We start from the raw sequence: 24,326 nt of genomic DNA on the forward strand, positions 1-24,326 counted from the left end.
CTCTGGTACAGGTCATCCTCAAAATCCACCCCATGACAAAAACTCCAGATTTCTTTTTAATATTTCTTAGTTGTAGATGGACACAATAACTTTATTTTATTATTTTATTATTTATTTTTATTTATTTATTTTTATGTGGTGTTGAGGATCAAGCCTCACACACACACGCAAGGCAAGCGCTCTACCACTGAGCCACAACCAGCCCTCCAGATTTCTTTTTTCCTGCAATGTTCCCACACACTTTTGAGAACAGTGACTTTTCCAAGTGGCATTTTCTCAGGAATTTGTTTTCTTTACATATTAGTGTTGTAAGAAGGTGTAAGCAAAGTACAGCACTTTACAAACTCATCTCTCTCCACCTGTCACTGGAGCCTTCCCTTCGGTACTCCTTTCCCACGCTGGTTTCAAGCACAATTCCAAGAGACTATAGTTGAGTAGCAGGAAGCTAAATGATATATTCCAGAGCTCTTAACATATTGCTTCATGTAAATGGGCCATTTGAGCATTTCAGAAATCAAATGAGAAAGAAAAGCACATTGAAAGCACTGAAAAGATTAACACCTGTTTCCAGTCTTCAAAGAAATTGGAGCATACTGTCTATATTCAGAGTAAATCATTTTACTCTCCCATGTTGATACATTTTATTCAAATACTCAGTCTATATGTGCAACATCCACATGCTTATGGGTTTGTTTCACTACAGGATTCCACGCAGAACTTAGAAGACAGAGAAGTTATGAATGGTGTGCAGACAGAACTACTAACATCGCCAAAAATTAAGGGTGCACTGAGGTATTTTCTTTATGCAAATAAGAATGTTTTTGCTTATTTAAATTTGATGTTGGTTTCTTTAACAATTTTTAATTGTTCTTATTTTACAGGAAAGATCAAGATTAGTAAAATTGTGGGGTAAAGCATGTCCCAGTTCTAAAATAATTCAGTTATTCCTTTTTACCCATTTTCTACATAAGGTATGAGGTTTTACTGATAAACATATATGAATGATCCTCAATCCTTCCAATAATCTTCTGCAACCAGAATTTCTTAATTATTTCTCCTTCTTTTGCACAGCAGTTTAAATGAGCACTTGAGACTTCATTGTGGTTGAGTGTTTTTTTTATTGTGTTTGAACAATCTTGCAATATTTTACTTGACATATATAAAATGAATCCAGTCCATCCACTAGAAATTTTTTGTGTTGTTAATGAATGAATGTGACTCATTATGTGAAGTTAGTTTCACTGTGTTTACCAGAACTTCTTTTTCTTTGTTCTGATTTTCAATACTATAGCCTCAGGTATTCCCTAGATTCGAATCCCAGACTAGCTGCTGACTAGTTCCACAAGCGTAGGTAACTTACTCATCTTTTTTGCCTTGCTTTCTGGTCTGTAAAATGGAGTTATTATTTAAACCTTCAGAGGATAGGTATGCAGATTTATTATATTCTTAGATGTAAATTTTACATCTATTAAGTCAACACATGTAAAGTGCTTTCAACAGAGCTCTGGTCCAATTGAGTGGTGTGAATATTTGTTGCTGTTGCTATAACTATTCTTGTAACAATTATTTCTGTTACAGCTGAATATCTCTTATCCAAAATGCTTGGGACCAAAAGTGCCTCAGAATTTAGAGAGTTTTTTTTTTAATATTTTGGAATATTTACATAGACTTCATTAGCCGAGCACATCTAATCAAAAATCTGAAATACAGTGTGCTCCAAAATCCAAACTCCTTTGAGCATGATATCAGCATGCAAGAAGTTTCAAATTTCAGATTTCTGAATGAGAGGTATTCAGCCCATATTACTGTTATTACCATCATGATCATTTTCCCTAAAGTTACTTCAAATTTGGCATAAAGAAGGTAATTTCATATTTAATAGATGGTTGATTTTAGCATTAGAAGGTAATGCTGCTGAAATAGATGGTCATTCATTAATTCAGTCTATGTATTCTTTTCATTAAATTCAGTAACTAATAAGTGCTGATTTGCATGAAATTAGCTTCTTAAAAAAATGGTGAGCATCCTTTATTACAATGCTTTACTGTGAGGATCCTCATCAAACTTATAATTTATGGCCACATGACCATAATTACTCTTTATTTAGATTGTTTCCTTGATTAATGAGTTCTTTGATATTAAAATCTGGGTACAGAATTTCTCCATCTTTTTATAATTTTGATAAGATTGTTTTATAGAGGTAGTGAATGAATGTCATACTTGGTCATACCCTTATTCTATTTGGCTTTCTTCATTTTTATTTATTTATTTATTTAATTAGTTAGTTAGTTATCTATCCATCATTTATTTATTTATATATGAAATGCTCCGCTAACAGGGGAAAGTTTGGAGGTGACAATTCTCCCAGAGAATATTGGCTCTAGCTGCTATGCGATGATGAAAAACTGTAAAAGTGAAATAGGAAGCCCCTTACAGCTGAGTTCAGGGTCCCTATCCAGCTGGGGCAGGGAGGCACAGAAGACCCACAGAGCTGAGCCCAGCATAGGACTTTGGGCCTACTTTCATACCAGACACATGGCAAGTAAATGGTTTGCAGAATGAATTTGAAATGTGTTGAACCAACCTCATCCCATGGTCACTGCTCAAGTCGTTATTATCTCTCAGCTAAGTGATGGCAATGACCTCCTAACTCCTCCCTCAGTTGGATCAGCATATTACTGCTGGATAATGTGTTCTAGATCATAGCATTTTTCAAACCATTCCTTAGTTCTAAAGCCTTTAGATTTAGAGAAGAACTGCTTTTGAGCCACTGGCTCTACTACTTATTACTTTTACAATATTGGAATAATTACTTAACCTCTTTAAAATGTTTTCTTCTTATGAAAAATATGTATCATGATTGCATAGATTTTTATGAAGATTAAGTAAGGCATATACAGGCAACTGACTTGGTACAATGCTAAACAAAAGATGAGATAAACATGAATTGCTATTATAATGATTATCATCAGTATTACACATATGACAGTTTATTGTAAATATTTGTTCTCCCAAACAAGACTACACATCCTCCAAAGGATTTCTGACACCTAATACAGGTTTTGGAATACAATGGGGGAATATTTATTAAGTGAAAGACTTGAATGGGTACAAAAAAATTGTTCCATAAATCATAATTACAACTGTAAACTCATCCATTATTGACAAAAACATCCTTATTCAATAAAGAACAATAACATTTAAAGGGAGTGCTCCAAAGAATCTTTTAATATACATGACCTATGAATCATTGCTGAATTTATTTTAAGAAGACAGTGAAACAAGTAATTTCTCTTTGGTACTTTTTCTACAACTTACACTTGGAGTTTCTCTTTGAATACCAAGCAATATGTGGGAAAGACTGTCCCTCATTCCCGTGTCATTCCTGACTCCACCTCATTCCCTAATCCCTATTGACCCAAGTTAGCCTCCTCCAAGACTCCCTTATCTTTTCGTTTTCTAGCTGATCCCGTATTTAACTTCCACAGAGATATTTCTAAACCATGACATTTATTGCACTATTCTTTAGTTCCAAAACCTTTAGTGACACAATTTTCTATAAAGTTCAGTATGAATGTTCCAGCATGGGATTTGACATACTATTTGATCGTAAGCTAATGTTTTAATCTGAACTTCTCTCTCTCTCCCTCCCTCTCCCCCCCTCTCTTCTTCCTCCCCTTCTTCCCCTTCTTCTCTATTATCATAGCCTATCTGTATGCCCACAAAGGATCCTGGTTCAGTACCTCAGTGCAGAGGGCTTTCTCTCCTGTGTGTGCCATCTCCATTCCCCTCACCTGCATTTTCTGATGGAAAAACCCATTTGCCCATCAGGGGCCCTTCTCAAATGCTACCTCCTTCAGGAAAAGCTTCCTGATCCTAGCTTCCCTTCCTGATCCTGTGCCCTCTTCCTCTTCCTCTGAATCACATCAGAAGCTACCTCAGCTCTGAAAGCAGCATGTCAAAGTGACTAAGGACTTCTCTGGAGTGCAAAAGATCCAGTTTCAGTCCTGACTCTATTTTACATGAATGATATGATGCTGGACAAATTCAAAACCTCTCTAAGAAGAGTTCACTTCTAAGATAGAAGTGATATAAACTATGTGTTTATACATTTTGTAGAAATGCATGTTTTAATACCCAGAAGCCAATTGACACACTGCTTCCCAAATAATATCTTGGATTATTATTTTTTTTTTTTTTTTGGTTACAGGGATTGAATTCAGGGAACTTGACCACTGAGCCACATCCCCAGCTCTATTTTGTATTTTATTTAGAGACAGGGTCTCACCTACTATTGCTACTACTATAGGTTGATCACCCACAATCTGGAAATCTGAAATGCTCCAAAATTTGCAACTCTTTGAATGTCATGATGATGCCACAAGTATAAAATTCCACACCATATTTTATATCATGAACAAAATTATTTAAAATACAGCATAAAATTACCTCTAGGTTATGTCTATAAGGTATATATAAAATATAATTGAATTTTGTATTTTTACTTGAGTCCTGTACCCAAGATATTATAATATATGTTTGTGTGTGTGTATACATACACACAAGAAGGTATTGTAATATATGTTGTGTGTGCTATTATTCTATTGCCCTGTATTTTTATCTGTCTCAAACCTCCCCATCAAGAACATGAACTCCTCAAGCACTGTTGTGTTTGTTCTGTTTTGCCTTTTTCTTTATAGAGCATCCCCATTGAAATGACTGAATTTATGTTTATTGAATTCAAGTGAATTTAGTGACTCCTACTACCAACCACCACAAATTCTTCTTTAGATTTTTACTCAGTACATTCACATCAGTAAGACATTTATTTCACCATCAAGCAGAGTTCAGGGCAATCTGCAAAGTCTTCTTGAAGGTTTTCCTGCGTGTCAGTCTCTCATTCCATTGTGTGTGACAGATCTGCAAATCTGCCTGAAGTCAGCGACACCTTCTGTCCACTTGTTACAACCCTTTTTCTTCTCTCTCCTTGTCAGCAATCTAATTGTGAAGAAAAGGTGTTCCTCAGTCCCATACTATTTAATATTATTTAAAAACCTTTCCTGAAGAAAACTGGGGGAGGGGAGGGAAAATTTATGATAGCTTATTCCCTTCTAATCCACAAGCTTATTTGTTCCCTTGGAAAATTCTAGTAATAATACTAATAGCTGATAGTTTCTGAACTTCTTATATATGCCAGATAGATATATCTGTGTAATGTATATATGCTGTGTTCTCCATTTTTCTCATTAAAAACAGCAACTCTTTTATTGCTAAGTAATATTCCATTGTGTATATATGTACCACATTCATCTATTGAAAGGCATCTAGGTTGGTTCCACAGTTGAGCTTTTGTAAATTGTGCTGCAATAAGCATTGATGTGGCTGTGTCCCTGAAGTATGATGTTTTTAAGTCCTTTGGGTATAAACTGGGTCAAAAGATGGTTCCATTCCCAGTTTTCCAAGGAATCTCCATACTACTTTCCTGATTGGCCACACCATTTTACCCCACATCCTTGACAAGACTTACTGTTATTTGTATTCTTAATAGCTGCCATTCTGACTGGAGTGAGATGAAATCTTAGAGTAGTTTTGATTTGCATTTCTCTAATTGCTAGAGATGTTGAACATTTTTTCATATATTTGTTGATTGATTATATATCACCTTCTGAGAAGTGTCTGTGCATTTCTTGGCCCATTTATTGATTGTGTTACTTGTTTTTTGTTGTTGTTGTTGTTTAGCTTTTTGAGTTCTTTATATACCCTAGAGATTAGTGCCTTTATCTGATGTGCAAGTGGTAAAAATTTTCTCCCAAGCTATAGGCTCTCTATTTACCTCACTGATTGTTTCTTTTGCTGAGAAGAAGAAAATGTGATATATATACACACACACACACACACACACACACACACACACAATGGAATATTACTCAGCAATAAAAGAGAATAAAATTATGGCATTTCCAGGTAAATGGATGGAGTTGGAAAATATAATGCTAAGTAAAATCATCCAATCACCAAAAAAACAAATGCCAAATGTTTTCTTCGATATAAAGAGGCTGATTCATAGTGGGGTTGGGAGGGGAAGTATGGAAGATTAGACAAACTCTAGATAGGGCAAAAAGGGAGGGAGTGGAAGGGAGGGGGCAAGTGGTATAAAAGAAAGTGGTGGAATGAGATGGACATTATTACCCTAAGTACATGTATGAAGACATGAATGGTGTACAACCAGAGTAATGAAAAATTGTATTCTATATGTGTAATATGAATTGTAATGCATTCTGCTGTCATATATAACAAATTAGAATAAAAAATTTAAAAAATAAAAACAGCAACTCTGTTAGGGAAGTCCCTAATCTTAATGTCTTCATTATATAAGTGAGGAAACTGAGACTTTGGTCTTTAGTTTAAATGTCCTGCTTAGACACCTGAGTTAAAGTCACCCCAGGAAAAAATTTTCTTCTGAAATAAAGCATCTTCCCCTCCTGTTCTCAATCTTCTCTCCATACCCAAGGAAGAAGCCTGAAACCAAGCTGAATAGTCTTAATGCAAATGTCCATTTGCATTGTGTGAATACATCAGACCTACAAACATCTGCAACTTTTATTGTATTTTCTGCCTCAAGCTTTACATCTTTTCTCTGGATGGAAAACAACTGAAGCACTTAACATCTAGCTCTGGCAAAGTAGCCATTCATAACTACAGGCTGATTTTTATCCACTAATTCTATAGCTCACCAGTACCTTGCTCCTGAGCTCTTAGATTGGCTGCAGCTGGTCCCAGTTATTGAGTTAATTTTGTCAAGTGGACCATAGGGCATTTAGTTTACTTAATATTAGTTGACTTAGTGCTTTGTGAGTATCTGCTTGTTTTACTTTGCCTTAAAAGTTGCATAAAAATATTTGTTTTGATCTTGGTGAAATAATCCTATTTTTCTTCTTTGTATAGCAAATGTTTTTCCTTTACCATGATCCATGGTTCAATTTTTTTGTCTGTTTCTCACAGTTCCTGTTTTTTTTTTAATACCACTAGAATTTCCTTTTCACCTCATTTTCTTCATTTTTTATTCCTACTCTACCATGCAACTTACCTTCTGATGACTGTACTCTCCTCTAAGATATAAGTGAAAATGTGCCGATCCTGCTCACCAGGCCCTGAACTGCTGTACTTTGGGTTTTATCTAAACAAATAGCATTAATAGACTTGTTTATACATCTTTGTAAAAATCTTACTCTTTAGGAGATATGTTCAAATAATTCTGTCCAGTTGTGCTTGAGGTGCTTACATTCCATGAAGTGGGTATACACAGAGGTTTATATAGAACTCCATTAAGTATTTATGATAGAGTGGGGCGATTTTTAATTTTAAAATTATATATATATATATATGTTTGAACTTGTCTATGAGAAATCCTTTTTCAAATGTCATTATTTCCATTTTGAGATAATGGATAGCATTTGATAAAGAAATATGCTGAGACATGATCTATGTAAAAATTGCAATGCTTGTTAATAAACAGACTTAAGTTTTTATAAGTATTTGCATATTGCAGCCTATAAATGGAAGCCAAATATTTTTTAGTGCTATTGTAACATTTTTGTGATAGTAATCTAAGTTGTCAAAAATCTTTATAGCCAGAGAATGGTGATTATTGTGTGTAATAGTAATTTAAAAGTTTACTCTGAAATATTAAAAAGGGGAATTTTATAAAATAAAAATGAACCTTAAAATTGCATTCTCTCAAACATTTTAGCATTTTAAAACAAGACTGATTACTTAATTAAATTATAATATTTACTTTATTAACTGAATGTAAAAATACAGGATTGACAATTGCTAAAAATAGATATCAGTGCCCAGTGTGGCATTGCACACCTGTAACCCCAGATACTTGGGAAATTATAGCAAGTTCAAAGCAGCCTGGGCAACTTAGAAAGACTGTCTCCAAATAAGAAATTTTTTAAAAGGCTGGGATATAGCTCAGTGGTTGAGTGTTACTGCATTTAATCCTAAGTAAAAAAAAAAAAAAAAAAAAAAAGAAAGAAAAAGTAAGTATCAGTATGATACATAGAATTTATCATATTTTATGGGAGGGTTTTTTTATTTTTGTGGGGTGCTGGGGATTGAACCCACAGCCTTGTGCATGCCAGGGAAGCTATCTACCAACTGAGCTATTTCAGCAGACAGGAGAATAATTTGTTTGGTTTGGGTTTTGGGTTTTGTTGTTGTTGTTTTGGTTTGGTTTGGTTTCGTTTTTTTTTTTTTTGAATAGGGGTAAAGAAATATTTGTAAAATAGAAAAAAAAAGACAATTCATAAACGCCATCATCTATAAAAGCCATCCTAGAAATTCTTGCAGTAAAATCTTGAGGACTACATTGGTCTAAATATTTACATTTGAAAACCTCTATGTATTACATATTGATGCAATGTATTACCATGTGGATACTTGATACATTTACCAGGGGAGATTTTTGTTATGCATTCAGTGTAAAACTACAAAAAGTGCATTATGAAGTTCAAGATAATATTGTTTAATGGTTAAATAAGACTTTAATCTTGGGCTGGAGTTGTGGCTTAGTGATAGAACACTTGCTTGGCATATGTGAGGCCCTGGATTTGATCCTTAGCACTCCAAATAAATAAATAAATAAATAAATAAATAAATAAATAAATAAAAATAAATTCCATTTACAACTAAAAAATATTTTTAAAAAAGAGTTTAGTCTTTTTAAAACTTAGAATGTAAATGCTTTGGGTGTAGTCTTCTTCACATGACTAAAAGTGCACTATAAATATATTATTCTATAAAAATTATTACTCTGGTCCATTAAAATCTAAACAACCATTTTTGCCCCCCATGCATTTTATACTCAGGACTTAAAATGTAAGCCTGTATATGACTGTCCATGTACATATAATCTATAAATATTCATATCATCACCTATATAAAGAAGAAACATTTCATCCTATATTATTCTTAAGATTTGTTTTGTTTTTAACTTTTATTCCAGGCATCTGATATAACTTGCTTGACTGAACACGTTTTTATGTATGTCAGTAATACCTGGACAAAACCCATTAGAAATTTATTATCAGATTTGAAATTCCATCATCTTCCACAAATGCTGGAAACTGATATGCTTTTTCTTCCAAGTTCTTACTGATAATAGGCTTGCAAGGAAAACACATTAAAAGTAGGCCTCATCCATTGATGAGAATATATTTCATGTATTTATTTTAGATTTCAGATCATTTAAAGAATACTTTGGGCTTAGTGAATTCAGCAGGTATTTTACTTTTTAACACTATTCTCAACTTTGCAGCAAGGAGCCAGAATTCCACCATTTTCAATTTGGAACAGAAAAGCATTTGTCGCAGCTGTAGCTCTTAATTTGACATCTAGTTTCAGGTTATTTTCATGTAAATAGAAAACAATAGAAACCTGCTTACAATTTCCATAAAGGGGTTGTTTGCTTCAACTTTATCATTTTCCTCTAGCAATTTTATTTTCTCTCTCTGGGATTAAAAGAGCCAATAATTGTTCACAGTTATTATTTTTCATCTTTATAAAAACTTGTTAGTTCCAGTCTTTATTACTCAAAAGCGCCCAGTGCCTTCTATATTTGAGTCATACACACTACCCATTAATGTTTCTAGCTCATCCTTTCCTTAATCTGGGCTAGGTTAGGCAGGTCAGCTTTTCTATTTCTTTCTATAATACATTTTCTCCCGGTTTTGCAACCTCTTTTTCTACCTTAAAAAAATAAATAAATAAACCAGCATGTGAAAATTTGGAATTGTTTCATTGAATACAGCTGATACAAGTTTAAGTTTCGATTTATGTTTCTTTAAACATGCCCAAATGTATTATCAACAGTAGCTTCACAGTCATTATAAAACGTAATTCTGTGCTTTTTCTAATAAATATTTTATTTCATTTTTTACTCTGTTTTTGCAGGGGAGCTAACTTTTTGCTTAAGCATAGATTCATTTACTTCCATGTGTTTTACAGTAATTTTCAAGTGAGTCTTATTGGAGAGAAATTTCATTTTGGGGTATCACTTTTTAAATATGTTGATTGTTGCAGTTTAAATGGGAAGTTATTTTTGTCATTTCCATTGTTCCTCTTCTAGTGGTAAAAATAAGAAATCACAGTCTTCTAAATTTTTTTAATGAATCTTCTGAACATACCTGGAAATCATGTACTCCTTTGGCTTTGCCTGGACTGGTACAGTAGTTGCTATGGTCCTGGGGGGCGGGGGCAGGGGTTGAAGTGCCCCATCTGGTTTTCAGCAGAGATTCATCCGTGCTTCTGTGTTTTCCTGCCCCAGTGATATGACAAGAAAGGTGGAGATTTCTGGGGAAGGAGGCCCCTTGGGAATACATGTGGTGCCCTTCTTTTCATCTCTGAGTGGAAGGTAAGATGATTTCCTGGTTTCAGAAGCTCACACTAATTAATGGAAACCCTGAGGAGCCCACTTTTCCAGTCATTCTTCAGAAAAGGACCAAGTGTGAATTTCTGTTATTCACATAAACACCTCAATATATACTTTTGTTAGCCTCAGATGCATTAGAGGCAAAACTAAATCATTTACTTCTAAGATGTAATGAAAAAGAAAAAAAAAGTCCCTCACAATTTCTCTATTTGAATTAATTATAATGCTTTTTTAAAAAATCTTCTTGTCAGCAGCACATAGTAAACAGAATCATTGACAAAGATTTTAATATATTGTTAAACAAATATAGCTATTGAAAATTTTTAATTTTAAAAGACACACTTCAACAAGTGAAGATAATTTTCCTCCTATTCCTCAGGCATATAGAGCTAAGAATAATAAACATTCAATATTCTAGTAGCTACATCAGATATCATACATATATAGGTACATATATATATGTATATGATGATTTTGCTGTAGAAGAAAAATGACATCCTGCTATTTATTTTTTTCTAAAATAACATTTAGAACATTAAAAATAATTTACTACATTCTTTCAGAATTTCAAATACATTATATTTCTAAGCCCATACTGGTAAATGGCAGTTTAGAGCCTGTCAGCATTTCTTGGAAGCCACATCTATCTAACTGAATATAAAATTTGTTTTGTTGACGGAAATGAAAGTGTATGCCCTGGACCTAATATTATCACTACTATAACAAACTTATGGACCTAGTTTCTATATTATGTCACTTTCCAATAAGATGACCGCCTTTAGCACAAGATTAATTTGACAATGATTTCCAGAAACTTAAAGGAAAATAAGTTTCTTGGTTACGTGATGTTTTAATGACTTTACTAAATGGATTTTCTTGAATGCACCATCAAAAGGTAGAATGATTTATTTTAGCTTGGGATGTCAGCCACAAGAAGGGTCCACTGCTTTTCACACAAAACCCAGATCTTTGGACTCATCCTTACTCCATTGCTCTTTCTAGAACTAAATTTTCCCAAAAGATTATATAGTATTAATTTACTAGTCCTGAATGTTTACTCCATTCTGTCTGCCCTCTAGCAGGAAGAACAGACTCAGTCATGATATTTTGGTTGGCACCATATTCAGCAGGTAACCATCTGCTACCTGTAATTGCAAAGTCATCACCCTTTTTTCCTTTTTGCAAATAACATCTGATGCCAGGCTCTTGCTGGAATGAATGTTTCCTCAAAAGAAGTGAACCAGAAAGCTAGTGGCTCTTACTGTCTAGTTTCCTGTATGTGTTAATAAGCATGTTTATAAATGTTATGGGTTGTGGCACAGGACAAACTGAGGTTGTTTTTGATAGACAGGGTGGGTATTTACTCATTTCTCATGAAATGAGAAATTCTAATGGCTTCTGGCAGAAGGGTATTCGTTGAGTCTTGTGGAAAACACCAGAGTGCTTAAATTACCAGGCCCTTTAGTTTAATGAAGCTGGAATAGAACACAAGATCTTCCCAATTTCCAAAAATGAGAAAATATACAATGTGACAGTCACCATACCTCATTTCCAATAGTTTGAAAAACAAGCTGGCCTTGCAGACAAAAGAAAAAAAAATCAACTCTCTCACTTCAAATAAGGAAAACATACTAGAATGTATCGATTTCCTCCCTTCTTCTTTCTGGTTCTGATTCCTAGCATAAGCCTGGTAGAATACTAGAAAGAGTATTGCAGTTGGATTCAGAAGAATTGGAATTAATCTCAGTGTTCATTTTATATGACCTTCAACAAAGTCCCCCAAACTTGTCTCTTGTGAATACCTATTTCACATCAAGGTTATGGGGATTAAATCACTTTAAAAAATGCAAAAGCTTCTTGTAAAACCCACAATGTATGAATGCATAAATTATCAAACAGTATTTTGATTGTTTTGGCTAAAATAAAAAAGCTTGATTCATTATAAGTTCATGGTCAACTGTTAAGTAAGTTAGAGAAATAGTTCTATTATTTTTTGCTATCCACTAGTATTATAGAAAGGAAATTTAATTAAAAAACATTAAAAATAATATGGAAGTGGAGGCATGAGCCAATAAAATTTAAGAAGTAATGAGTGCAGGCTGAAATAGCACACTTAACTCAACCCATGTGTCTAGATGCCACTGCGTGTAGAGAGCATGTCAAACAAGTGTCTGACTTCATAATGCCATATGGTTTCACTGTGTGAGCACCGGGGCTTCCTTAAGGTCATAGTGGCAGACTTAGCTCTTAATTTCCTTCCATTTATTGGCTTGTGTCATTATTTTAAATTAGAATTTACATTTAATTCTTTATTAAGACTACTGTAATTGGCTTTGCCTCCAAAATATTTTCTTTTTCATTTAGAAAAACTACTGTCACACCTGTTGTTGAATAGGAAACCTAAGTTAGAACAGCCTAGCTAAAATATCTCAGCTATTGTACCAAAGTCTCCATGAACCTGTTTTGATACCTTAGCACAGGGATGTTTATTGCTGCTTGTCTTGAGGGCCATTTGCCTTCTCAATAGAAAAACAAAACAAACACAAAGCAGCACTAAATCCTTGCAAGAAAAGAGCAATTTAACTTTAGTCATTTAAAAAAAAAAAAAAAGAATCTGTGCTATTTTTAAGAGTTAAAAAACATGAAATCTATTTTTTTTCAAAAAAGATGACACAATAAACTCCATTTTACAGTAAAGGTACCTAAAGATGACTGAGGAGGAGGAGTGATGGGGAAGAGGGGAGAAGAGAAGACATTCAGACAGAACGCTAAGCTGGTAGCGAGGCCTTGGGATACAGTGGAAGAGCAGGAGAGGGGCAGGGAGAAAACGGTGGTGCCTAAATGATTATTTGATGAGCGAGAAGCAATTGTTACTTTTTTAATTCTGTGGGGCTGTGGATTTCAGCATCCTTGATCACTGCTCATTAATGCAAATTAACTGGTTAGTCTCAGCCTATAATTCCTCGACAGCGTTAATCTTTAAATCCTGTGAGTCTGGATCCCAAATGAGACAGCTACCACAGCCCACCAGTCTGGAGCGTGGAGGGTAATGAGACATGATTTTCTGAGCCCTCTCACAGTGGTCTGGATGACATCATACTGGAGGGGATCTACCCCTTCCATGGAATAGAAAGGGCAGGAGTATTTTGTTGCCAGGGACCAAACTAATAAAAATCAGTCCGCTTTACGTTTTACCGAAATTACCTCTGACACATGGGTTTTACAGTGGGGCTTATTCTGTCAATAAATTTTTCATGGAAAGTTAGGTTATTTAGATCAGTGAGGTTCACATAGCACACTCCAGCTGTAATATGCTAGCTAAATTGCAACCCAGTGGCCTGAAAGAATTAATTCATCTCCCAAAATGTGAGATTAAATCCTAGGGAGTAACATTACATGACTGATGATGTACTGAATTAAATTAAAGGAAGACTTGAATGCTTGTTAAAAAAAAATCTCACTTACATAAACTAGTTTATAACCACATGTGAGCCTCCTAATGGATCGTGTTATTGTGAATCCACCATAACAAAAATCCAAAATGTGAACTAGAAGGTTTGTTTAATTTAGGGGAAAAAAAAAACAATTATGATCTGTTTCTTCATTTTTACACGTCCAATAGTTCAATTTTTAATATTATGATGGTAACACAGAATATGTTTAATTTATAAACCTGCTGGAACTAGGAAATGAAGCACACACCCCGGCCCCATACTGGTCCCTGTGACCCTGAGTCTGCCTTGCAGTAGGTGGTGTGACTATTTGCTGTTCTCTCCTGCAGCAGCATACTGTATTCATTTAACATTTTTGAAGACTTAAATATCACTGCATGTGCCTTGCCTTTTGACGTCTTGAGATGATATGAGCTCATTAAATGAATGGAGGCCTGGAGGCAGAGGCTCAGCTCTGTGGCTACTCCAAGCAGGAGGATTGCTTTCTCCTGGACTTTCATTATAGGCTGCCCTTTTTCCATGGCTGACCCTATTATTCACACATAAAATGTGCTCATATTTTATTTAGATTTGAAATTTAATGCAAAGGGACTATGTAATAGCACACAGGGTCCTATACAAAAGAGAGTGACTGAGTGGGAAAGCGAGAACAAGGCACATGGAAATGGCAGTTTTTCCACAGCCAGGAAAACCCTCTTAGAGGATAGATCCATCTTTCTGACTGTAGGTTGCAACTAAGACCCTCTATACCACCAAGGAAGGAATATCTCCCAAATGATTAATAGCTAAAATAGATACAAGTTCCATTTCTCGTTATTGGTTTTAGTTTGGGTTTTATAAACGTAACCAAGTACAGTCGGCCCTCTTTATCTATAGGTTCCTCATCCACAGCAGATTGCCTGTGGATCAAAAATATTTGGAGAAATTAAAGTACATCTGTACTAAACAGGTACAGACTTTTCTTCTTGCCATTATTGCCTACACAGTACAGTATAACAGTTAATTATATAAATTATAAGTCATCTAGAATGATTTAGTTACAGGAGAATGCAAATACTTTGCCATTGAACATTCACAGATTTTGGCATCCAAGGATGATGATCCTGAAACCAAACCCCCATGAATAGCAAGGGACAATTACATATAAAATGTAATTCTTATTACTATAGTTTTCTTCTTCCTTTCCTTCTTTTCTATCCATTCACCTTCTGACTCTTAGTCAGAAACACAAAGTCCCAGGAGTTCTAGGTATCCTCTCTAAATCTCGCCTCTTCCCTTTTGAAATTTCAGACTACTCTCCCCAAAGCCCAGCAAACAGTGGGTGGTGGGTGTTCCATACCAACTCCATCAGATTAGGTCTATTCAAAGCCCCTCTAGGTCACACTGGCCTCCTATCCAGTGTTAACTCTCAAACCCTATGTTGCCTCTGAGTTTATCAATATCTCCACTTCTATTGGATTCTAAGATATTCACCAATTCACCTGGCCCTGCTCTACAACCTTATCTCATACTCTATCTTGAGAACAGAGAAAACACCCAATGCCTATTTGGTTCACTGTAGTAACCAATGGGCTCATCTTCCTTCAGAGTAATAGGATCTAAGCTTAAATATGTGTTTACTTCTTAAAATGCAAATTAGTGGTAGACGCAGTAAAATTGCAAAAAGCCACCATGAATTCCTAATTCTCTCCCATTACATAGCATCATGCTGCCAATCTCAGTCTTAAATTGGGCTTACTCCTTATGGTCAATTGTGAGGCGCTTCCCCAAACCACAAGTCTTTGCTGTCCTCAACTCCACTGAGTCATATTGGCCTTTCTAAGTTTGCCACAAGCATGAGAAATGGGGTCCTAGATTAATGTTCTCTGAATTAATGTTTATGTATATTTGCCTTGAAGGACCTTTTCTTTTACTGAGTTTATGTGTGTACGTGGTTTTGGATGAAGGATTTAAATAACAATTGCCTGAATAGAAAGCATAATTTATTTCATAAATAGAAATCAATACTAATTTCTGAATACTTGCAAGTGGAGAAATAATGAGCATATTGTTATTCAGTAATTCTATTTCAATCTAAATTTTGCATTTAGGATCCTAGGACTCTTCATCCGAGGCATTGAAGAAAACAGCAGGTGCAAACGGGAGGGACTCTTTCACGAAAATGAATGCATTGTAAAAATCAACAATGTGGATCTGGTAGACAAAACTTTTGCTCAGTAAGCATTTTTCCATTGTTTTATTTTCTTTATCACCCCCCTAGAATGGTTATAATCATTACTAAACTCATTATGATCAAAATCAGAGGTAGAATTTCTGGTCATTTCCCTTTAAATGACCTCCAGACATGCATTTTGGAATGCGTTTTATGTCTTAGCACACTCAAAGGTGGCCCACATGGGTCCCAGACATCTCCAGGAACATTAAGCCACAGAGTGGAGGAAGTTTTCCTGCTTGGTTGTCTTTCTGGAGCATGGATGGAGGGGTTTGTTTTTCTTGGGATGTGGGTCAGTTAGATTGATATTTAATAGCTCTTTTCACAGACTGTTAGTTCAGCTTATTAATTAACTGGCTTGATGTAAGCCGTCTCAAAGAATCTGTGAGAAATGTCTATGAGGATTCAGTGAATAATATAAGCAACTAACAAAAATTAAAATGCTCTCTCTCAAGAAGTCATCTCTCCAAATGTGAAAATTTTATGGGAGTAATTTCCTGTCCACTAGAATAAGAATATATAGCACTCTGATACTACACATATGTTTTTAAATATATGTTGGCACTGTGCTGAGATTTCATGAGGAAATCAATACTGTTACTCCATAGTAATAGTAAGCAACCTCTCTTGTTTCTGACCCAACTGTTCATAATACATCTTTTCTCTGGGCATTAGTTATCAATACTGTGTGTGTGTAAGAGAGAGAGAGAGAGAGAGAGAGGAAGAGAGAGAGATGGGGGGGTACTTGGGGGAATTAGTCATCAACTGCTTAAATGGTGAAAGAAATGAAGCCTTAAAATACTCCATTTTGTTCAACAAAATGATAGATAATATTATAATAATTATTAATAATGGTCTTGTTTGATATGCCACAATGCATTTTCAAGGACTTGATAGGTATGCAAGACAGACATGATCATCCCTGTTCTATAGAAATGGAAAACAAAGGTCAAAAAAATTCAGTCTGGAGTTATTATGAAGGAGAAATTGATTTGCAATCAAGCAAAAAATAACCTATTAATTATCTGATCAAAAATACCAAATGATTTTTTTCACTTAAAATTAAAGTTTACCTTTTATATGTTCTTCAGTAATTAATGCTGGTTAGACTTTCAGATTTAGAAACACTTTTAAAAAAATGTGGGTCTTTGGATAAGTTACTTAGTCTCTCTGAGCCTCAATTTGAGTTTGCAAAATGAGAATTAATTATATATACCTTGGTGGTTGTAAAGAAGAGTCAATGAAAAAATTATGCATGGTCATCCTGCACGTGTAGCCCAGTGGGCAGGTAGTTAGTGGTAAACTCTAATGTTTAGGTAGCACAGTCATACTGGTAGTAATATGGACAGTGTCTTGTGCCTGAGCTCCTGTGCGGAGCCTGGTTGCCTCTGTGCTGGAGTACTGTGGAAGGTAGCTGCTAGCCACTGTATCATGACACACTTACTGACTTTTTCAAGGGCACAAGATGTCTTCCGCCAGGCAATGAAATCCCCAGATGTGCTCCTCCACGTGCTTCCACCTCAAAACCGTGAGCAGTATGAAAAATCAGTCATTGGACCTCTTAACATTTTTAGTAGCAATGATGGAGTTTTGAGAACAAAAGCACCTCCTCCTGTCCATGGGAAATCTGGAGTAAAGACAGTAAATCTCACAGGAACAAATAGTCCTGAAGCAGATGCATCACCTTCTCTGCAACAAAACAAGAGTCCCCGAGTACCAAGACTAGGAAGAAAACCTTCATCTCCCTCACTCTCCCCTCTCATGGGGTTTGGCAGCAAGAAAAATGCAAAGAAAATTAAGATTGACCTAAAGAAAGGTAATTATTAAATTATGCTTAATAGCATTCTATTATTGTAACATGTAAAATTGGTTAAGAGAAATGCATTAAGCCTAATTTAGTTAATTCTCCCTTTATTTAATTGTATCAAAGAATAGATTTAAGTGTATACTTAGGTAACTTAAATTTCTTGAAATTGTAATACTTTCTTCTCTTCTACAGAGTATAGATTATTTGAAACAAGGAAACAATAAAGACATGTTGGAGAGTGGGAAAGAATCGTTGCAAACTTGATTGAGGCCAAGCAATATTGTATTCTAACTTAACACTAAATAGGAACTAAAATCCAGTTGTCCCAGTTTCAAGCACAATTAGTAATGTTTTAAAGCATCTTTTAGGACAAGTCCAACAAAGATATGATCTCTGGTTCCTTAGAACAATTTTATATAAGCAAAAAAGTTGACTCTTCATAAAGCAAATATATGATTATTAATTTTACTGATTGAGCATTACAAACACTGTTTTAAAACATACTTAATTTTGAGCACATGTATAATCTTTCTTCATTCTTTTAAATTTTTCTATCCATTACAAGCACAAATCAGTGAGACTAGATCATGTACACCCATGTGTACTTATGAAATACTATATACACATATGCACACATGAGGTGTTCATGGGCTATTATGTTTCTTGTTCATTTTGAAACTTTTGTCTAATATTTCCTTTCCCTATTACAACCTTCTAAAATCCTTTGTTTTTCAAGACAATTCAAAAGGAACCAAGATCTCATAGATTCTTTACTGAATTAATAGAGAATTTAGTGGTTACAAGGTAATTTTAGAATACCTACAAGTGTATTTCAAAATATGTGTCTTTAGTTGTTCTTAAAAGAGTCTCTGATAAAACTTTTATTCACTTATAAGAATCCTATACTGGAAATAAAATGTATTGAATAAGAAGCATAGATCCTTAATTGCTCAGCAATTAAGCTTTTTTATTTAAATGCACCTGTTGTAGTCTATGTACAAATAATCCAGCTATGCATAATATGTGAAATTAGGTTCTTTGAGGACATAAATATGAGTCATAGAATCACTTTAAAAATCTATAAGAGGGCTGGGGATGTGGCTGAAGCAGTAACACGTTTGCCTGGCATGCGTGAGGCGCTGGGTTCGATCCTTAGCACCACATAAAAATAAAACATTAAAAAAAAAAGATGTTGTGTCCACCGAAAACTAAAAAAAAATAAATATTAAAAAAATCTATAAGAACGACTTGAATGTAAAAATAAAGAATATGACATCACAGGTATACTTTGGGAAGATTAATCTAGAATCAAATAGATACACTAATGAAAAAAACAGACAATAAAGGGTCAGTACAGGATGTGTTGCCTATGTCTAAATGCAGAAATATAATATATATTCCTTAATAGATGAAAGACTCTAGGAAGGAAGGAAGAGAAATTACAATCATTGCTGATGTTCTCGGGGCAACTTGCATAATGGAGATGTCATTGATAGAAACTAGAATTTTAAGTAGGTGAGGCTATTGGAAAAGATCAGAATCTGAATTAGAGAAGGAAGTACATAGTGAAGTTTGAAATGCATATAGTGATATCTAGAAAACTGATATCAAAAGGAGAGATAGGACCAAGGGGATCTTAGTCTTTCCTATAGGGAGATAATATAGGATCCAGTAGCTGGCCAAAGCCATGGGACAAATTCATCCAAAATAGAGCCTTGGGAAACATTTGTGTTCATGTGGGAAGACAAGGGTATGTACTAGTGACAGATGTTATATGATCACAGAGGTAGGATAATAATCAGAAAATAAAAACATTAAAACCAAGGGTAATTAATTTCAGAAAACAATTGGTGGGAAGTGTCAAGGCTAAATTAAATTGATAATAGGAAGAATTATTGGGTATTGTCATTGGTCGATGTGTTGGTTAGCTTTTTATTACTATAATAAAATACCTGAGATAACAAAGTTAAAAAGAGGAAAGGTTTATTTAGGCTTACAGTTCTGAAGGTTTCAGTCCATGGTTCAGGTGTTTTTGAGTCTGTGACAGCAGCATATTATGATGGGAATATGTCACGGAGCAAACTTCTTACTTCATGGTGGCCAGGAAGCAAAGAGAGAGAAAGAGAAGGGCCCCAGTACCTACTGCTAGAGCAAACCATTAATGATTTAACTTCTTTCCACTGTGTCTAACCTCCTCCCAACAGTGGCATACCCTAGGGACCAAGCCTCTTACACGCAGGCCTGTGGAGGACATTTATTCTATCCCTAGTGGTGGAACATTGGTGATGGAAGCTTGGAGAAGCAATGCAATTGAAGTAACAGTTCTTTATGGCAGAGACAGCTGAGCATCCCTCAGAGAGTGAAAAATACACTGGAAGGGAGAAATTAGAGATGTGAGAGAATAAGGAGGTGCATCAGGTTTCTTGCTGACAGGACCTGAGACGTTTGGCTTATACAGGTTCAGGACACAAACAGATGGGTGAGCCACAGATGGGCCAGCTGACTGAGAAACTGACCAAATTCAGGTCAAATCGCCCTTTCCTCCCCAGGAAATCATGCAGTCAGGTTATGGTTTACTGAGGAACCCATCTCAGGCATATGGATAACATGTGCATTTCTTCCCAAACCTGAATAAACAAAAGTGTAACACATATATATAGGGCACCATATTCACTTTGATACCATCATGGCCTGTCAGAAACCATAATTTTATTTGAAACCAGAGGAACTGAAGCATATTTTAAACCTCCTGGAATGTAAATATTTTACTTATTCTACATTAGTCTAAATTAGGTAGATTTTTACTGTAAGATTGAATATAATATTATGTATGCTGAAAGTGACTGTTCACTTTTCTGGTCTTATACGCTAGGCCCTGAAGGACTTGGTTTCACTGTGGTTACCAGAGATTCTTCCATTCATGGTCCTGGTCCCATCTTTGTAAAAAACATTTTGCCAAAGGGAGCAGCAATAAAAGATGGCCGGCTACAGTCAGGAGACAGAATTTTGGAGGTAAGGATTTAAATTAGTATCTTTGATAAAATATTAGTAAATAAATAAATACATGAGCATATATAGCTGTCTCTCACAGTATCCCTGGCAGATTGGTTTCAGGACCACTCTGCAAGATTACTACATTCTGCAGATGCTCAGGTCCTTTATGTAAAATGGTTCATAATCTGGACACCACCCTCCTGTATACTTTAAATCATTTCTAGATAACTTAAAATACCTAATACCACCATATAAAAGCTGTGAAAATGACAATTATACCGTATTTTTAAGGAATAATGGCATTTAAAAATCTGTACATGTTCAATGCATATACAAGGAATTTTTAAAGTTTTTTTTTTTTAATTTGTTCTCTTTATACATGACGGTAGAATCTATTTTGACATATTATACATACATGGACTATAACTTCCCATTCTCATGTAAGAGATTTCTAAAAATAATTTTTTAAATCTGAGATTCATTGAATCCACAGATTCTAATGAAATCCATGGATATGGAAGGCTAACTGTACACTAGCATTTCATTTTGAATATAAAATATATTAAAATTTATTACTTATAGACAAGATAAGGACTCTAATTATGAAACTAGTTAATGAGCAGCCTAACTTAATGTTAAGTCCCCAGTGAGATCAGTGATATGGGGTCAAATAATAACGAAGACTTTTCCATATCTTCTCTTTCTTACTTCTTAGGGTTCTTGGAGAATTTGCATTAACTCCAACAGTTCATCATATATTCAGTGAGGTCAAAGAGTTTCAGTCACACCCAAGCCTTTGCAATAGTGGTTTTTTTTTTTTTTTTTAACTTTTAAGGGGTAGGGTGTTTCTCAGGTTGAACTATGCATTGTCCAAATTTTCATAACCTGGTATACACAGCTAATAATAGAAACAGCTAAATGGGTTTTAACATAGATAATTATTTGGAATATCTGAAAGTCTTTTTTTTCATTCATTTTTTAATAGCATCATATTCTTGTTAATCCTATGTTGCTGATGTATTTACCTCTTAAGAAATCATCTTTAGTAAAACTGGATGGTTTATTTTCACTCTTTTAGGGCATGAAATCAAGACAAGCTTTAGATCTAGAGGTAGTTCTAGATCATGAGGAAGATGCACCAAATGACTAACAGCTCCAAATTAGAATTTCCAGTAACTTACGACAATCTTCTGACTATAATTTTCTGGACATAAGGAGCATTTTAGAATTATATTAGAAATACTCACTCATATTGCCAGAGGAATTGGCCATGTAATAAAGAAGTTATTTCTTCTTGTTCTGTTGGGTAGAAAATGGTTTCAAGTAAGCATTTGAAATCTACTTTCCACCTAATTGACAAGTCAGTCTCTGGTACCTGTCAATTTGATTTTCCCCTCCGAAGAATGTGATGGCTTAGAAAAAATTGCTGTTACTAATGACTGACCGAGTTTGTTCAGCATCATAATAATGATGGTCAGAAAATGTAATTGTGACTATTCGTATGATTTTATTCATTAGGTAAATGGCAGAGATGTCACTGGACGAACTCAGGAAGAGCTTGTGGCTATGCTAAGGAGCACCAAGCAGGGAGAGACAGCCTCTCTGGTCATCGCTCGCCAAGAAGGAAATTTTCTGCCCCGAGAACTGGTAATGTTCAGAGCTCAGTCTCACTGAATTTTCAATGAAGATCTTAACACACTCATTGAATTCACAGTAGTTTACTACCTAGTTCTAAGTTACAGGACTCATTTATACCAAAGTTGAATTTGAGTATTTATTCCTTTGGAGTATCACATTTTTTTTTAGGTATTGTCGCAAGGAATTGGGGATATGTAAACAATGCTTTGGGTATACAGATTCAAACACGTTTAATGATAACTATTCAACAAAATCAAACTAATTAAATAAAATATATATGGAATATATGCTGTGGGCTAAGACCTACATAAAACAAAATAGTTCCTTGCCCCTCTTTCATGGAGTATCCAGTCTAAAAAAAAAAAAAAAAAAACAGAAATAGAAGCCAGTCTTCAAAATGGAAATGAAAATTAAGAAGGAGAACCACGGCATGTTAAGATTAACACTACAGGTCTCAAGGACTGGGAAAGGCATCTTGAGGAAGAAAATTTTAAGTCTTCATAAAAATGTACACCCTTTGACCTAGAAACTACACTTTTGGTAATCTGTCCTGAATTGATGATCAAAGATATGGAAAAAATTCATGTGCATTGATTTTTTTCCCCAAAGTCCTATACAAAACAGTGATATATTTGGTGCTATATAGCCGTAAGGTATTGGTTAGATAATAACTAGATATTTCTCCAATGAAATATAATAAATGGGCTCAGTGAGGAGTTGTTAATGGCATGAGAAGATATGGTATAATGTTAAGTAAAAAATAAAATTGTATACAATTATACATGCAGAATGATCAGATTACATTAAAAACTATAACAATATAATTGGGAAGAGATGTACCCAAAATGCTGAGGCTATGAGAAATTTTAATTTTCTTGTGTATGTATTACCATGAATTCATATGGCTTATTTATTGAAATACCATTTTTTTTAAAAGAAGGCTATAGAAAATTCAAAAGGGAGTTTGTGGCTAACAACAAAGGAAAGCAGATGTGATAAAGGGACTTTAGATTACTCCTTGTTTTTTTAAATTTGATTTTCTTTGAATCTGTGTAAGAGATGACATAGGCACATATAGGTAACATAGTCAGTCCCTTGAGTTTGATCATCAGGACAGTGAGGGTTCCTTGGGAGAGTTAATGAGGCTATTTAGCTTAAAGAAGAGAAAGTTTAGAAGACATGATAATTTCCACTGAATATCTAACAAACAGTGTATCTGTTTGGTGCAAAGTTAGAGATTTGGGGCATGCAAAAATAATGAAGACTCTTTTCCTACTCTCTGTGAACTTGTCCCAAAGCAAATGGCTGGAAGGAGATAATGTTGTAAGAACTTTCCAACTATCAGACGGTATAAGAACAAAAAGTGTTACTTAGAATATTCAAACATGGCCTGCCTTACCATCTGTCAAGAGTGCTCTATAATAAACATTCTCCCATCAGGAAAGTTAAATAAGTCTAAACAACCTCTAAGATATCAATCTGTACTTGGATTCCGCTGCTCCTTCCCTGTCTTTCCCATGCTCTTGTTCATCGTTCCCCTTGCCCCACTGTATGTGCTGGGAAGAACTGTAGTCAAACAGAAAGCAAGAAGAGTGAGTGGTGTAAGTCATAAAGACAAACTGTTCACCTCCTTTTTCTCTTCTTTTTTGGGGAACTAGGGATTGAACTCAGGGGCACTTGACCACTGAACCACATGACTAGCTCTATTTTGTATTTTATTTAGAGACAGGGACTCACCGAGTTGCTTAGCACCTCACTTTTGCTGAGGCTGGCTTTGAACTCACAATC

At 34.9% G+C, this 24,326-nt stretch overlaps 1 protein-coding gene across 2 annotated transcripts in view; it reads left to right on the forward strand.

Moving 5' to 3' along the window:
* Pard3b (par-3 family cell polarity regulator beta) overlaps window positions 1–24,326 on the forward strand; it is a 978,588-nt gene that overhangs the window by 504,637 nt on the left and 449,625 nt on the right. For both annotated transcript variants that reach the window (XM_040294778.2, XM_005335090.5), the window contains exons 5-10: window positions 704–792; window positions 10,331–10,417; window positions 15,978–16,103; window positions 17,557–17,915; window positions 20,779–20,918; window positions 22,419–22,547. In XM_040294778.2, coding sequence (XP_040150712.2) covers window positions 704–792; window positions 10,331–10,417; window positions 15,978–16,103; window positions 17,557–17,915; window positions 20,779–20,918; window positions 22,419–22,547 — 930 coding nt within the window. The remainder of the gene's footprint in view (window positions 1–703; window positions 793–10,330; window positions 10,418–15,977; window positions 16,104–17,556; window positions 17,916–20,778; window positions 20,919–22,418; window positions 22,548–24,326) is intronic.

This window comes from Ictidomys tridecemlineatus, chromosome 7 (genome assembly GCF_052094955.1).
Source record: "Ictidomys tridecemlineatus isolate mIctTri1 chromosome 7, mIctTri1.hap1, whole genome shotgun sequence".
Taxonomy (NCBI): Eukaryota; Metazoa; Chordata; class Mammalia; order Rodentia; family Sciuridae; genus Ictidomys; species Ictidomys tridecemlineatus.